Raw genomic sequence first — 17,343 nt, forward strand, 5'->3', positions numbered from 1 at the left:
GTGATCATGGCTCATTGTAGCCTCAATCTCAGCCTCCCGAGTAGCTGTGACTACAGGTGCACACCACCACACCACTCTAATTTTATTTTTTGAAAAGATGGGGGCCAGACACAGCGGCTCATGCCTGTAATCCCAGCACTTTGGGAGGCCAAGTCAGGCAGATCACCTGAGATCAGGAGTTCGAGACCAGCCTGGCCAACATAGTGAAAACCTGTCTCTACTAAAAATACAACAACAAAAAAATTAGCTGGGCATGGTTGTGCACGCCTGTGATCCCAGTTACTCAGGAAGCTGAAGCAGGAAAATTGCTTGAACCCAGGAGGCAGAGGTTGTGGTGAGCCAAGATCGTGCCACTGCACTCCAGCCTGGGCAACACAGCAAGACTCCATTTCAAAAAATAAAAAATAAAAAAAGATGGGGTCTCACTATGTTGCCCAGGCTGGTCTCAAACTCCTGGTCTCAAGCGATCCTCCTGCCTCAGCTTTCCAAAGTATGGAATTACAGGTGTGAACCACCACACCCAGCTGCTGATGTATTTTTAAAATAATTCACCATATTACACTAAACGTATCCAAGTGACATATTTGAGGTAAGCAAGACTGCTGACATAACAGCCCATGCTACCAGCTACTTGAGACCAATGATCTACCATCAGACCACAGCCAGTTCCCACCGCAGTGAAATAACATGAAAGTAAGTCTTTATCAATTGAGCAGTTTCTAAGTGAGAGTCAACACATCTGAAAAATGAATTTGAATGGTGGAAATTCAGTAAGTACTTTATTTATGAGTAAGGCTGTACAGGATTCAGCAGTGTGTAATTCGGGTCCTATATAGAAGTTAAAATTTTTAAATGAGTAATTCAGCTTACAGGGAAATATATTTTCATCTCCATCTTTTATGCTATATCATACCTCAGGCTTTTTAAAAATTATTTTTGAGATGAAATTTTAAAGTTCCCCCAGTACCCAGGTTACCATATTATAAAGATAGTGAAATACAAAAATGTAACAAATACTAATACACTGTGATTAATAGCTGTTTATTAGCTTTTTAATAAAGCAAAACTTTATAGTGAAATAAACTAGAAATAGCTTTTTATTTTTTAAATATATTTATTTATTTTTGAGATGGGGTCTTGCTCTGTTGCCCAGGCTGGAGTACAGTGGCACAATCTTGGCTCACTGCAGCCTCTGCCACCGCCTCCTGGGTTCAAGCAATTCTCCCACCTCAGCCTCCCATGTAGCTGGGATTACAGGCATGCGCCGCCACGCCCGGCTAATTTTTGCATTTTTAGTAGAGATGGGGTTTCACCATGTTGGCCAGGCTGGTCTCGAACTCCTGACCTCAGGTGATCCACCCACCTTGGCCTCCCAAAGTGCTGGGATTACAGGCATGAGCCACCGTGCCTGGCGAAATAGCTTTTTAAAAGCTTTTTAAATGATATGCTTATAAAATGACAGACATGAGTGAAATATCCTCAATGACGATAATACACAAGTCACAAGTTTCCTGTGAGTGAAGCTGAGCAGTACAGAGTCAGGCTGACTGTTTAAGAGCCAGATTCACTTCTTGATATCACCGAGCTCTTACTCTGAAATTGTGCCAGGGGAGCTTCTAAGCATCACTGGTCTCAAGTTTAATAATGCAAAAATTCCATTTTATCATCTAAAGTTTTGGAGAGGAATCCCTTTGGCACTAATGATATTTACTCCAGCACCATCTCTCCTTTTTGGTGCCTCTTCATTCTTGAGTAGGGACTTATTGTATCATCCATCACAAAATCATATAGTACTTTTATCCAGGAATTGTAGTGAGGGAGGTTGTCATAGTATTCAGCTGCTATTTTCCTCACCTAGAAGGGAAAAAACACAGCAAGATTAAAAATGAGTTACTAGGTTCTTTCAAAGATGACTGATGAATGGTTGACACAAACACTGAGAAGGGAAACCATGAGACCTGCCTCCCTCCTCTTAAAAAAAAAAAAAAAAAATGCAGCAGCAGCAGCTGAGGGAATTCTAAACAAAAAGCAGTCTACATTTCAGCAGCAGTTGAATACACTCGACCCTCTAGGACTCTCTCCCATCACATTCCAAGGGACTAAATATCTGGCTTATTTGTAAAATTAACAACAAATACATACGATCAGATTAACTGGATATTATTAAAGAATGTACTGCATGGATGACACCGTAGAATATAAAGGCAACATCTGATCCCTGCCATCCAGGAACTTACAAATACTAATAAATTGTGGCATGCTAATTAGATAGAAATTAAGCACTTGGCTGGGTGCGGTGGCTCACACCTGTAATCCCAGGACTTTGGGAAGCCGAGGCAGGTGGATCACCTGAGGTCAGGCGTTCGAGACCAGCCTGACCAATATGGTGAAACCCCATCTCTACTAAAAATATAAAAAAATTATCCAGACATGGTGGCGTGTGCCTGTAGTCCCAGCAACTCAGGAGGCTGAGACAGGAGAACTGTTTGAACTTGGAGGTGGAGGTTGCAGTGAGCCGAGATTGTGCCACTGCACTCCAGCCTGGGTGAGAGAGACTCCATCTCAAAAAAAAAAAATTAAGCACTTACCAAGTGTGCAATTCTGCCATCTCAAGTTAAAAATGTCTTTACATCTCAAGTTAAAAAACTATCTGGATGGGCACAGTGGCTCGTATGTATAATCCCAGCATTTTAGAAGGCAGGAGAATCACTTGAGCCCAGGAATTAGAGACCAGCCTGGGCAACACAGGGAAACCCATCTCTCTCTCTCTCTTTTTTTTTTGAGATGGAGTTTCACTCTGTCACCCAGGCTGGAGTGCAGTGGCACAATCTCGGCTCACTGCAACCTCCACTGCCCAAGTTCAAGCGATTCTCCTGCCTCAGCCTCCCGAGTAGCTGGGACTATAGGCGCCCGCCACCATGCCCAGCTAATTTTTTTGTATTTTTAGTAGAGACAGGCTTTCACTATGTTGGCCAGGCTGGTCTTGAACTCCTGACCTCAGATGATCCACACACCTAGGCCTCCCAAAGTGCTGGGATTACAGGTGTGAGCCACTGCACCCATCCAGGAAACCCCATCTCTACCAAAATGCTAAAAATTTTAAAAATTTTAACAAACCATTTGGAGGATTAAAAGAAATTATAGCCTGTCATAGCATGTGCCTGTAGTCCTAGCTACTTGGGAGGCTGAGGCAGGAGGATCACTTGAATCCAGGAGTTTGAGACCAGCCTGACCAACACAGCAAGACCCTGCCTCTACAAAAAATAAAAAATTAGCCAGGCATGGTAGCACGTGCCTATAATCCTGCCTACTCAGGAGGCTGCAGTGGGAGGATCGCTTGAACCCAGGAGTTGAGGCTGCAGTGAGCTATCGCACCACTGCACTCTAGACTAGGTGACAGGGCAAGACCCTGTCTCTAAAAAAATAAAATTAAAAATAAATCCTAAGTGTAACCACTAAGCTTAAGGACCCAAGAGTGAACCCTTTGTTCTTGCTATTTTTTTTTTTTTTTTAATGAGCTGCTTGGACTGACAAAATACTAGCCTGGCCAACATGGTGAAACCCCATCTCTACTAAAAATACAAAAATTAGCTGGGCGTGGTAGCATGTGCCTGTAATTCCAACTACTTGGGAGACTGAAGCATGAAAATCGCTTGAACCTGGGAGGTGGAGGTTACAGTGAGCCGAGATTGTGCCACTGCCCGCCAGCCTGGGTGACTGAGTGAGATATTGTCTCAAAAAACAAACAAAAAAACGAAATTAGAATCTGTATCAAATCCTTTACTTACCAGTGGAAGACTTTTTCCAGGAATGTTGGGGAAGTCATGATGTTCATTATGATAACCCACATTGAAGGTAAGTAAATTCAGAGGCCCATAATATGAGTAAGTTTCATGACCCTTTAAGAACATGTAATGCTCAGCTATAAAATGTCCAGAAATTGGGTGCAAACCCAGGCCAAGTAAAGATGCTGCCAACATGTAGACTAAGGATTTGATTCCCAAAAAGTAATAAATTAAAATGTCAAAAGTGACCTGGGCCATGGTATTGATAACTTCCAGATAAGTAATTGGTTTGGGGTTGATGAACAGAGGTCGAAAGGCATAAAAAAGAGGCTGAAGAATAACCCATATAAACTTTCTGAAAGCGGTACAGAAGAACCAGCCCTCAAAATCGGTAGGAATATCTACATCGACGCCATCAGCTCCAAGGTACCGATGATGATCCATGTGATACCTCTTAAAGGAAATTGAATATGGAATCCCAATAGGAAGATTAGCAAACATTCCAAACCAGCGATTCCACATTGCTTTGCAGTTGCCAAAGGCAGCATTGTGGGCAATCTCATGAATAGCCAGAGTCATTGAGTGGTTAATGCAACTGCCAAACGCATAGGCCCCAAATATGACCCATTTCCAGTCCAAGTCTTTTACTATGTAAAATGCAGCCAACTGGGTGAGAACCATCATAATTATAATCCATATCAAATTGGGATCAGGTTTCATCAAGGACTTTATCTCTGGATACTTTGCTGTAAAGAAAAAACAAAAAAACAGGAACTAAGAAAAGTACATAATAGTTCAGCAATTATAATTAAATTAACACCAATTAAACTAACACATTAAATTTGTTCTGTAAATCATATTCCCTTTACTAGAGACTTTAGTGGATATTTAATAACAAAAGGAAGGATTCTACTAGCAAAGTTATGAAATATCATGTCACAATAATTTGAGAATTTATACAGGAAAAATTAGCCTCAAAGTTTAGAAGTTTCACATCCTTTATATTAAAATGTGTTATTTCTGTGTTTAGACAGAGGTACAGCATTCTTACCTTATATAAAACAATTAAATTAACACATCTGACAAAGGATAGAATATACATTTTGTAGTTACCCTAAAATCATGAAACTGATATTCACAGTTCTCTCAGACAAATCAACATGCTCCAAGTAATTCTGTACTGAATTTTCCCAAAATTGTAATAGTATATAAAAACCAATACTACAGGCTACCAATATAATCAGGGAAAGAACAGTCCTTTCAACAAATGGTGCTAGACTGACTTGTTACCAACAGGCAAAAGAATGGATTCAGACCCCTACCTTACACCATACACAAAAATGAACTCAACACAGATCACAGACCCAAATTTATAAGAAAATTATAAAACTCTGATAAGAAAACATAGAAATAAATCTTCATGGCCTTTGTGGTTTCTTAGATACTATAACAAGTACAAGCGACAAAAGAAAACAGAAATCGGACTGCGTCAAAAACTTTTCTGTTAAACACGATACTGTCAAGAAAGTGAAAAGACAATCCACAGAAGCGGGGTTATGTTTGCAAATCATGTATCTCATAAGGGACCTATATCCAGAATATATGAAGAACTCTTACAACTAATAATCCAATTAAAAAATGGGCAAAGGATCTGAACAGACTTTTCTTCAAAAGATATGGAAAGTCAAGAAACACATGAAAGATGCTCAACATCGTTAGTCATTAGGAAAGTGCAAACTGAAACCATAGATACCACTTCACACTCACTAGGATGACTATAATAAAAAAAGGTAGGTAAAAACAAGGATGTGGAGAAATTAGAACCCTCATACTTTGCTAGTGGGAAGGTAAAATGGTGCAGCTGCTTTGGAAAACTGTAGAGCAGTTCCTCAAAATGTTAAACACCTGGTATATCCATACAAAGGAATATTATTCAGCCACAAAAGGGAATCATACATTGACACATGCTACAAGGAATCATACACTGACACATGCTACAACATGAATGAACCTTAAAATATTTAGAGATGGGGTCTACCTCTGTCACTCAGGCTGAAGTACAGTGGTGCCATCATAGCTCACCACAGCCTCAAACTCCTGGACTCCAGTGATCCTCCTGCCTCAGTCACCCTAGTAACTGGGACTACAGGAGCATGCCACTGTGCCCAGCTAAAATATTATGCTAATGGCTGGATGCAGTGGCTCACACCTATAATGCCAGCACTCTGAGAGGCCAAGGCAGGAGGATCACTTGAGCCCAGGAATTCAAGATCAGCCTGGGCAACATAACAGGACCCTATCTCTACAAAAAAAAAAAAAAAATTAAAAATTAAAAAAATTTATATTGGCCAGGCACGGTGGCTCACGCCTGTAATCCCAGCACTTTGGGAGGCCGAGGCGGGCGGATCACGAGGTCAGGAGATCAAGACCATCCTGGCTAACACGGTGAAACCCCGTCTCTACCAAAAATACAAAAAAAAAAAAAAATTAGCCGGGCAACGTGGCGGGCGCCTGTAGTCCCAGCTACGTGGGAGGCTGAGGCAGGAGAATGGCGTGAACCCCAGGGGGTGGAGCCTGCAGTGAGCCGAGATCGCGCCACTGCACTCCAGCCTGGGTGAAAGAGCGAGACTCCGATTCAAAAAAAAAAAAAAAAAATTTATATTATGCTAAGTGAAAGCCAATCATAAAAGATGAGGTATTTTATGATTTCATGTATATGAAATGTCCAGAATAAGCAAATCTGTAGGCCACAAAGTAGATAATGGTTACCTTGGTAGAAGCAGGGGATATGAGGGACTGCTAATGAGTACAGGGTTTCTTTTTGTGATGATGAAATGTTCTGAAGTTATATGGTGGTGACAGCTGCACAACTCAGTGAATATACTAAAAAATACTGAACTGTACACTTTAAATGAATAAATCATGATAGTTGAATTATAATCTCAATAAAGCTATTGGCCAGGTGCTGTGGCTCACACCATTAATCCCAGCACTTTGGGAGGCTGAGGCATGAAGACTGCCTGAGGCCCGGTGTTCAAGACCAGCCTGGGCAAACAGAGATTCTATTTCTACCAAAAATAAAAAAAATTAGCCAGGTGAGGTGGCACAAGCCTGTAGTCCCAGCTACTTAGGGCGCTGAAGCGGGAGCATCACTTGAGCCCAAGAATTTATGATCACACCACCGCACTCCAGCCTGGGCAACAGAGTGAGACTCTGTCTCAAAAAATAAAACATTAAAAAACTATCATGTGAAAGTATAGCAGTGAAGGAAGCATTTCTTGTGATTTATTCTTTTTTTATGAGACAGAGTCTCGCTCTGTTGCCCAGGCTGGAGTGTAATGGTGAGATCTCGGCTCACTGCACCCTCTGCCTCCTGGGTTCAAGCAATTCTCCTGCCTCAGCCTTCCCAGTAGCTGGGATTACAGGTGGCCACCACCACACCCAGCTAATTTTTGTATTTTTAGTAGAGACGGGGTTTCACCATGTTGGCCAGACTGGTCTTGAACTCCTAACCTCAGGTGACCTGCCCGCCTCAGCCACCCAAGGGCTGGGATTAACAGCCATGAGCCACCCAGCCCGGCTCATCCTCACTAATTTCAAACAGATGCCTTATAAATGAACTTTTAATACGAACTCTAAATGTTAACTTAAAGTGTACAATTGTTGGTTGTTCTATCAGGCCCCTTCCCTCCCCTGCCAAAAAACTCAACACTTTCAGAACGCTCTCTTATCATTTGTGTATAATTTAAACAAATCTAAAGATTCTTATCTTTCTACAGGTTATTCCATCTCCCACCCTGAAACAGAACATGGGTCAGTATTTACACCTGCATGGAAAACATTGTATTTTCATTGAGAAATATGTAGTCCTTTTGTTTTTTTTTTTGAGACAGAGGCTCACTCTGTCGCCCAGGCTGGAGTGCAGTGGCGTGATCTCAGCTCACTGCAAGCTCCGCCTACTGGGTTCACGCCATTCTCCTGCCTCAGCCTCCTGAGTAGTTGGGACTACAGGTGCATGCCGCCACGCCCAGCTAATTTTTTGTATTTTTAGTAGGGATGGGGTTTCACTGTGTTAGCCAGGATGGTCTCTATCTCCTGACCTCATGATCCGCCCGCCTCAGCCTCCCAAAGTGTTGGGATTACAGGCGTGAGCCACCGCACCCGGCCAAGAAATATGTAGTCCTTTTACTTTCCCAGTGAAATGGTTCAGTGATAAGTTTGTGGGGGAAAAAAGGCTCAGTGTGAGGTAAGTATCAATCAGCACCTTCTTACTTCCTTCATCTCTCTTTTTTTAAGACAGTCTCACTCTGTTGCCCATGCTGGAATGCAGTGGGGCAATCATGGCTCACTGCAGCCTCTACCTCCCCAGCTCAAGCAATCCTCCCACCTCAGCCTTCTGTGTAGCTGGGACCACAGGCACACGCCACCACGCCCCGCTAATTTAATTTTTTTTTTTTTTGTAGAGATGGGGTTTCGCCATGTTGCCCAGGTTGGCCTCGAACTCCTGAGTTCAAGTGTTCCTCTAGCCTCAGCCTTCTGAGTAGCAGGACAGGCGTGCACACCTAGCTAATTTTTTAATTTTTTGTGCAGATGGGCTGTTCTGAACTGGCCTCAAGCGATCTTCTTGCCTCAGCTTCTCAAAGTGCTGGGATTACAGGCAAAAAAAAGCCACCACACCCATCCTGATTTTCAGAATATTAAATAGCTCAGTTTCAGTATTCCAGAGTTGGTTTTTACACAGGTAGGACACTAGATTATTCCTATGTAACATGTAGATAAGGCATTGATAAAATATATCATATGTGGCCTGGCAGGGTGGCTCATGCCTGTAATCCCAGCACTTTGGGAGGCCATGGCAGGCGGATCATCTGAGACCAGCCTGGCCAATGTGGCAAAACCCTGTCTCTACTAAAAATAAAAATAGAAAAACTTAGCCAGGCGTGGTGGCGGGCGTCTGTAATCCCAGTTACTCGGGAAACTGGGGCAGGCAGAAGTGCTTGAACCCGGGAGGCAGAGGTTGCAGTGAGCCGAGATCGGGCCACTGCATTCCAGCCTGGGTGACAGAGTGAGGCTCCTCTCAAAAAAGTATCATGCTATCTCATATCAAGTATGTGTAAGTGATTTGCCAAACAAATTACTACCAGCAGGCTGAGGTATGCGGATCACTTGAACCCAGGCTGCAGTGATCATCATGCCTGTGAACAGCCACTGCACTCCAGCTTGGGCAACAGAGCAAGACCCTGTCTCACGGAGTGTAGGGGAGGAAGAACAGGAGGAAGGGAATTCAAGAACCCAGTTACCGGGTGCAGTGGCTTACGCCTTTAAAATCCCAGCACTTTGGGAGGCCAAAGCGGACGGATTGCTTGAGCCCAGGAGTTCAAGACCAGCCTAGGTAACACAGAGAAACCCATCTCTACAAAAAATAGAAAAATCAACCGGGCATGGTAGTGTGCGCTTGTGGTCCCAGCTACTTGCTTTTTCTTTTCACTGGGCAATTGAATGTTGAGAAGAAAAACTAAGGAAATACTGTATATAAGGAATAATTTCTCATGTTCAACTCACCATCTGTTTCCTCAATTTAAAAAAATTGTGTGTGTGTGTGTGTGTGTGTGTGTGTAAACGGGGGGGGTCTCACTGTTGCTCAGGATGGTCTCGAACTCCTGGGCTGAAGTGATCCTACCGCCTCGGCCTCCCGAAGTGCTGGGATTACAGGCCTGAGCTACCATGACCGGTCCCCGTTTCCTCAATTTTTGAAGACACAGCAGGGGTTAAAAAGCTCCTGCTCTGGCGGGGCACGGTGGTTCACGCCTGTAATCTCAAGACTTTGGGAGGCCAAGGCGGGCGGATCACCTAAGGTCAGGAGTTCGGGACAAGCCTGGCCAACATGGTGAAACCCCGTCTCTAACAAAAAAAAATACAAAAATTAGCCAGGCGTGGTGGTGGGCACCTGTAATCCCAGCTACTCAGGAGGCTGAGACAGAAGAATCGCTTGAACCCAGGAGACAGAGGTTGCAGCGAGTGGAGATCGCGCCACTGCATTCCAGCCTGAGCAACAGAGTGAGACTCAGTCTCAAAAAACAAAAAACAAACACATGCTCTGGAAGAGGCAACCGAATGCGCATTAGAATCCCTCTCGCATTTAGTCACCCGTTCTTATTTCATTTTTTAAAACAGCGATAATACCAACCTAGTAGAATTACCAAGAGGATGAAATTGGGTAATGTTTGTAAAGCATTCCACGCAATCCCTAGCATATTAGAAGTAGCCTGGGAGAGATGTGCATTCTCTATGTAACACAGAAGGCCCGAATCCTCTGGAGAGTTAAGGCCTCTCAATTAGCTGTCAGGGTACCAGCAGGCCACGCCACATATTTTCCTTATTTGGCAAGTCTTCCATTTTCAGTCTTTTCATCCACAAAACCGTAATGGATGAAAAATGTCTACGAATCCGCCGTTCTTACGTCCCAGACTTGTCGTGAGGATCAATGGGACAAGCGGCGTGAACCGACCGGGGCCCATCAAGTCCGAAAAGCCCCGGGGGGCATAGGGAGGGGCGCCGGCCCCCCAAACGGGCCCAAGGCCGGGACTGCGGCAGCCCCCGCCAGTACTGCCGGCCGGCGCCCGACACCCTGAGCAGGGCTCGCTGGTAGGCCCCGGGATGCCCAGAACCACACCCTGCCTAGCACTCGGGCAGCCCCAGCGCCAGCACCCGGTCACCTCGGCCCGCTCCGGAGGAGAGGGAGGAGGGAGAGGAAAGGGCGCCCACCTGAGAGCACAGGAATCTTCCAGCGAGAAGATCTACCCAAGGCTGGCGCAGCCGGGTACACCCTTCGCCCCAACCGGCCGGCGTGGGCCTGGCGGGGACTCCCGCGCTCGGGGACGCGCCTGCGCCTCTTCGCGGAAGGGTCGGAGCTGCGCGGCCCCGAGGACCCGTCCCTCCCCCCGCGCCTCGCCCAGCCTCTCCCGCGCTGACCCGCGGGCTGGCGGCCCGAGCGGCGGCGGGACGCTACGGGGAGCAGGCTGCTAACGGGCCTCCGGCGCCCACGGCCACGCAGGGCCCGCGAGGGGAGAGCGCGCCCCGGCGCCGGGAGGCCACGCACGCACATAACGGGGCGCCCGCTGGCCCTCACCCAGGATCTCCCGGCGCCGGTCGGCGTGGGGCTGGTCGGTGTAGACCCACTCGAAGTCTTCCCGCGAGACGCGGCTCCCCATGGTGGCGGCGGTGGCTTGCAGACTAGCTGTCGACTCTCGCTCCCGGCCGGCTTGCTCAGAGGTGGCGGCGGCAGCTCCCCGGCTCGTGTGGTGTCGGCCGGCTGTGGCGGAGCGCGGGGACTGAGGCGTGGGCGGAGTCCTGAGGCCCCGCCCCTCCCGGCCCGCCCGCCTCGCTGGGTGGAGGGCGCGTGGCTCTCCCAGGCCCCCGTGCGGGGCCGGCTCTCAGCGATTCTGGGACGCGGGGTTCTTAGCTTCGGTGACTCGGCCACCATTCAGGATGCCGCGTTCTTGCGAGTCCCCGCCCCTGCGGCCTGCTGCGCCGGAGCCCGGAGAAGATGAAAAAGGAAGGAAAGGTCTCAAGTGAGATAAACCTGCCGCCTTAACGCCTCCGCGAGCGGAGCACCGGGCATGGCTGCGGTCACACCGAGTCTGGAGGCGCCGGAGCCCTTCTTAAATGGCAGCTGGCTTAAGTTTTGTTTAATTTTTAGAAAGCAAATTAGCCATTGAGTCATATTTCGCTGCCTTCTGGAAATAATACCTCAGGGAAAAAATGCAGAGTGCGTGACTATTAAAAGCTAATCAAATAAAAAGAAAACACCATTATTAAGAGGGGGAGATGATATGAGATTTGTTGTTGTGCTGGAATTATTCTAGTGTGACCACTTCTGTTTTTTTTTGTTGTTGTTGTTTTTTTTTTTGAGATGGAGTCTTTCTCTGTCCCCCAGGCTGGAGTGCAGTGGCGCGATCTCGGCTCACTGCAAGCTCCGCCTCCCGGGTTCACGCCATTCTCCTGCCTCAGCCTCCCGAGTAGCTGGGATTACAGGCGCCCGCCACCACGCCCGGCTAATTTTTTGTATTTTTAGTAGAGACGGGGTTTCACCGTGTTAGCCAGGATGGTCTCGATCTCCTGACCTCGTGATCCGCCCGCCTCGGCCTCCCAAAGTGCTGGGATTGCAGGCGTGAGCCACCGCGCCCGGCCGACCACTTCTGTTAAGAGATGATTGCTCAACCTTGCATCTATCTGTCGCAGAAGTAATCAACCACAACCTCTTCTTGAAAGAAAGGTTTTGAAACTAATTTTGTTTCAACATTAGTTACCACGTCTACATCAAAGAGCAACTTAAAGATTACAAAAAGAAGATCACCAAAGCGGGTGTGACTCCTAATCAAAGAACATGCTGTGCACGCACACACGGCACACACACACAAATCTGATCGAGCCCCTAGATCTGACTGCTAATTTATAGAAAATAGAGAGGACATTTGGCCGGGTACGTGGCTCACGCCTGTAATCCCTGCACTCTGGGAGGCCGAGGCGGGTCCATCACCTGAGGATGGGAGTTCGAGACCAGCCTGATCAGGATGGTGAAACCCCGTCTCTACTAAAAATATAAAAATTAGCTGAGTGTGGTGGCAGGCGCCTGTAATCCCAGCTATTCAGGAGGCTGAGGCAGGGGAATCGCTCGAACGTGGGAGGCAGAGCTTGCAGTGAGCTGAGATGGAGCCACTGCACTCCAGCCTGGGGGACAGACAGAGACTCCCTCTTAAGAAAAAAAAAAAAAAAGAAAATAGAAAGGACAGAGGAATGTGTTAAACTAGGCCATGGGGTGAAACTAGCAAGATCCAACTCTGGGAGACTCTATATAGGCCAATGTCTGGGTTCTCTAATAAATGAAACTCAAGGAAAAAAAAGAAGAGAAACCTGTAGATTAAAAGGAGTTTAAAAGACATACCAACCAATTGCAATGTGTTGACCTTATTTAGATTCTGATTGAAATAGTTTAAAAACATTGACATGAAATAATTGAACTCAAATATCAATTGGATATGTGATGATATTAAGGAATTATGAATTTCTTAAGTGTGATAATAGTATTATGGTTGTAGTGGGTTTTGTTTTTTTGAGACAGAGTCTTGCTCTGTTGCCCAGGCTGGAGTGCAGTGGTGGCCTCATGTCTCACTTCAGCCTTGACCTGAGCTTAAGCCCTCCTCCCACCCTAGTCTCCCAAGGAGCTGGGATCACAGGTGTGCACCACCATGCCTGGCTACTTTTTTAAATTTTTGGTAGAGACAGGGCCTCACCTTGTTGCCCAGGCTGGTCTCAAACTCTTGGGCTCAAGTGATCTCAAAGTATTGGGATCACAGGCATGAGCTACCACATCCGACCCCAGGAGCATTATTAATAAATCCCTAAGACCCTCTCAGTACATTCACTTCTGAAATAGAGAAGGCCAGCACGGCTGAGACATCTAGCAGAGAAGGCTGTGAGAGCAGAGGGGAGACAGAACAGTGACACCTGGAGTGGAGGCCTGAAGGCTGATCAGAGCCCAGCGAGGGTCATGTCTGCAGGGCGTGCTAGCAAATGCGGGGCTGGGTCAGCCTCCAGAGGGTCCCGGTCTCGAAAAAGGAGTAGGATTTGATGATGGATATATACACAGGTCTGATCATGCAGGAGCTTTTCAGTTGTTAATGAAACGGTGGAGGAAAAAGAAGGTGGGGAGCGTCACCTGGAAATGAATGGCTTTGTATTTGCCAAGTTTCATCTGGATTGGCAGATGGCACATGAAGCTGATATTTGGACTCAACTCAGGAGGAAGTTTTCAGGTGCTGACAAGTAAATGTATCCCTGCAGTTCAGAACGCAGTTGCTATCACAGGCATGTGTGAACTGGCACACCAGTCCAAAAGCAGGCCAGGTACAGAGGCTCACGTCTGTAGTGTGAGCACTTTGGGAGGCCGAGGTAGGGGGATCGCTTGAGGGCAGGGGTTCGGGACAAGCCTGGGCAACATGGCGAAAACCCACCTCTATAAAAAATACAAAAATTATGCCAGGTGTGGTGGCTCATGCCTGTAATCCCAGCACTTTGGGAGGCCGAGGCGGTCGGATCACAAGATCAGGAGATCCAGACCATCCTGGCTAACACGTTGAAACCCCATCTCTACTAAAAATACAAAAAAATTAGGCGGGCATGGTGGGGGGCACCTGTAGTCCCAGCTACTTGGGGGGCTGAGGCAGGAGGATGCATGAACCCGGGAGGCAGAGCTTGCAGTGAGCCGAGATCGCACCACTGCACTCCAGCCTGGGCGACAGAGCGAGACTGTCTCAAAAAAAAAAACAAAAACCAAAAAATTTAACTGGGCGTGGTGGCCCATGCTTGTGGTCCCACCTAAGGGTGAGGCTGAGGTGGGAAGATTGCTTGAGCCCAGGAGGTCGAGGCTTGAATGAGCTGAGAAATGAGCTGAGATTGTGGCACTGCACTCTAGCTTGTGTGACAGAGTGAGACTTTGTCTCAAAAACATTAATAAATAAATAAATAAAAGAAAGAAAGAAAAATGCAGAGTTTGAAAAAAAAATGTGGATCTGGATATACCATTTTTTTTTTTTTTTTTTTTTTTTTGAGATGGAGTTGCGCTCTGTTGCCCAGGCTGGAGTGCAGTGTCACGATCTTGGCTCACTGCAACCTCTGCCTCCCGGGTTCAAGCGATTCTCCTGCCTCACCCTCCCGAGTAGCTGGGATTACAGGTGTGTGCCACCATGTCCAGCTACTTTTTGTATTTTTAGTAGAGACGGGGTTTCACCATGTTGGCAAGGCTGGTCTTAAACTCCTGACCTCAAGTGATCTGCCCTCCTTGGCCTCCCAAAGTGCTGGGATTACAGGCATGAGCACCACACCTGGCTTGGACATTCTCTTTTTTTTTTTTTTTTAAAGTTACAATTCATTTAATAGCAACTGGTAATCATGAAATTTTCTTATTTTGTTTAAACCTTCTTTAAACAAAAGTCTGCAAATTAGCACTGATCATTTGCAAAAGTCATTACATATACTGCCATTTTTCTTAAGGTTGACCAAAGATGGACTTACAGCAGTTACATAATCACACAAAATGATTATATATTAATCAGACCTGGTTTATCACCAGCATTTATAAAAACAGATGTAGGGAAAGAACTAGGTCTAGGGACACATGCATGGTCTTAATACAGCGAATGTTTAGCTTGTCCTGTCCTGACTATTACAAAATCAGTTTTGACATTCTAAAGTAAACTATTTGAGCTACAGGATTGTCATGGGCATTGATAGCTATTTTAATGATGTCTAGGCATGCTTCTTTAATTTGGACTTTTAAAAGTTCTTAATATGTATGCATAACAAAAAAGTAAGCTAAGAAGTATAGCCGGGCGCGGTGGCTCACGCCTCTAATTCCAGCACTTTGGGATGCCGAGGCGGGTGGATCACGAGGTCAGGAGTTCACGACCAGCCTGGCCAAGATGGTGAAACCCCGTCTCTACGAAAAATACAAAAATTAGCTGGGCATGGTGGTGGGTGTTTGTAATCCCAGCTGCTCCTCGGGAAGCTGAGGCAGAGAATAGCTTGAACCTGGGAGGTGGAGTTTGCAGTGAGCTGAGATTGCGCCACTGCACTCCAGCCTGGGAGACAGAGTGAGACTCTGCCTCAAAAAAAAAAAAAAAAAAAAAAAAAAAGAAGTATAAATAAAATGCCTTGAAGTTTTAAAAAAAGATTCTTAATAGATTATCTAGCTTTCACATCTTTTCCTTAACCTTGTCAAATATTTTTTCTTGAAGCAAACATACTAGTTATTCTGGAAAAACACTCTCCAATCGGCTGTTGGAAGCTGTGGTGAATCGCAGCCAGCCATGATCATATTAGGAAATTTAAGATGAAGTAGTTTTCAGATGAGGGCAGCTATACTTTTGAAATCAATATAGATTTTTCCTTTTCCATTTGCTTGATTTTTGAAAGGGCAGTTTATTTTTGAGACCATTTCAATAGTGATAACAGTTGAGATTGAACGGTATTGACTACTGTAATTCATAGAAGAGTAATACAGAAAACATTCTTTATTCACTTCAAGCAAATAATTGTAAGAATTTTATGTTATCTATTTCTTTTCTTTTTATTTTATTTTATTTTTGAGATGGAGTCTCGTTCTGTTGCCCAGGCTGGAATACAGTGGCCAAATCTTGGCTCACTGCAATCTCCACCTCCTGAGTTCTGGTGATTCTCCTGCCTCAGCCTCCCAGGTAGCTGGGATTACAGGCTCACGTCACCACGCCTGGCTAATTTTTGTATTTTTAGTTTCACCATATTGGTCAGGCTGGTCTCAAACTCCTGATATCAGGTGATCCACCCACCTCAGCCTCCCAAAGTGCTGGGATTACAGGCATGAGCCACAGCACCCGGCCCAAATTCATGAATGTTTTAACTGCAAATTTACATGCGCTAATTTTATATTTAAATAATACATTTTAAGTAAGAAAAATATTTATTGACAACTAATTACTGACTAGAGTAGTTGTCTGTTATTGGTGTCAAGAAATAGATGACATAAGGCTGGACGCGGTGGCTGATGCCTGTAATCCCAGCACTTTGCGAGGCTGAGGCAGGTGGATCACCTGAGGTCAGGAGTTCGAGACCAGCCTGGCCAACGTGGTGAAACCCCGTCTCTACTAAAACTACAAAATTAGCTGGGCTTGGTGGCACATGCCTGTAATCCCAGCTACTTGGGGGGCTGAGGCAGGAGAATCGCTTGAACCTGGGAGGCAGAGGTTGCAGTGAGCTGAGATTGCACCATTGCACTCCAGCCTGGGCAACAAGAGCAAAACTCCGTCTAAAAAAAAAATAAGGCCGGGCGTGGTGGCTCACGCTTGTAATCCCAGCACTTTGGGAGGCCGAGGCGGGCGGATCACGAGGTCGACAGATCGAGACCACAGTGAAACCCCGTCTCTACTAAAAATACAAAAAAAATTAGCCAGGCGTGGTGGCGGGTGCCTGTAGTCCCAGCTACTCGGAGAGGCTGAGGCAGGAGAATTGCGTGAACCTGGGAGGCGGAGCTTGCAGTGAGCCGAGATTGCACCACTGCACTCCAGCCTGGGCGACAGAGCGAGACTCCGTCTCAAAAAAAAATAAATAAATAAAAATAAATAAATAAATAAAATAAAATAAAATAAAATAAATTCACCAATTTGTCCATAACTAAAGCTGACTTAGTGTGGCGGGGGAAATAATCCCTTGCCTGTTTTGTCTTCTGCCATGCTGGCCTCACTCAGTGTAGCTAGTCCTGGCCAGTTTGGGGGCATGATGTGCTGCCATTTACTCCTGTTATCTTTAGTACCACAGTGACCTCCAGTCTCGGGATCTATACACCAGACCTGTCTCCCTCGGCCCCTGTGTAAGTTTCTCCCAGTCCATAGCCTTCTCTGGGCTTCTGGGTCTCACTCCTGTGGAAGGATGATCTCTCTCAGCTGATTGCCTCATCCATGAAGGGATGTACAGGATTCTCTGTGTTTGTCCTCAGGCCCATCAGGTTAGACACTTCCCTTAAAGA

General features: G+C 46.0%; 1 protein-coding gene and 1 non-coding gene across 3 annotated transcripts; both read right to left on the reverse strand.

Moving 5' to 3' along the window:
* Positions 1–747: 747 nt before the first annotated feature.
* On the reverse strand, positions 748–11,154 carry DEGS1 (delta 4-desaturase, sphingolipid 1). Of its 2 annotated transcripts, none has more exons than XM_003275068.4 (3): positions 10,915–11,154; positions 3,789–4,531; positions 748–1,854 (listed from the first exon to the last, which is right to left on the reverse strand). In XM_003275068.4, exons 1-3 carry the CDS (start codon positions 10,994–10,996, stop codon positions 1,708–1,710), a joined length of 972 nt encoding a protein of 323 aa, XP_003275116.1. In that variant the 5' UTR covers positions 10,997–11,154; the 3' UTR covers positions 748–1,707. The 2 variants fall into 2 exon arrangements, with proteins under 2 accessions (XP_003275116.1, XP_030668679.1); XM_030812819.1 differs by lacking the exon at positions 10,915–11,154 and adding an exon at positions 10,551–10,627 and having other exon boundaries at positions 758–1,854.
* A 3,750-nt stretch (positions 11,155–14,904) lies between these two features.
* LOC115835293 lies at positions 14,905–15,030 on the reverse strand. The gene has a single exon (XR_004030281.1). It is a non-coding gene; the product is annotated as a small nucleolar RNA SNORA72 (small nucleolar RNA).
* Positions 15,031–17,343: the final 2,313 nt, after the last annotated feature.

The sequence above is a fragment of the Nomascus leucogenys genome, chromosome 5, assembly GCF_006542625.1.
Source record: "Nomascus leucogenys isolate Asia chromosome 5, Asia_NLE_v1, whole genome shotgun sequence".
Lineage (NCBI taxonomy): Eukaryota > Metazoa > Chordata > Mammalia > Primates > Hylobatidae > Nomascus > Nomascus leucogenys.

Bases quoted from the DNA above. Each gene is read 5' to 3' on its own strand.
- DEGS1 (XM_003275068.4), bottom strand. From the start codon at position 10,996: ATGGGGAGCCGCGTCTCGCGGGAAGACTTCGAGTGGGTCTACACCGAC. The intron at 4,532-10,914 runs GTGAGGGCCAGC...TTTTCTTTACAG, and splicing joins CCGGCGCCGGGAGATCCTGG to CAAAGTATCCAGAGATAAAG. The intron at 1,855-3,788 runs GTAAGTAAAGGA...TTTCCCTTCTAG, and splicing joins CTGGAAAAAGTCTTCCACTG to GTGAGGAAAATAGCAGCTGA.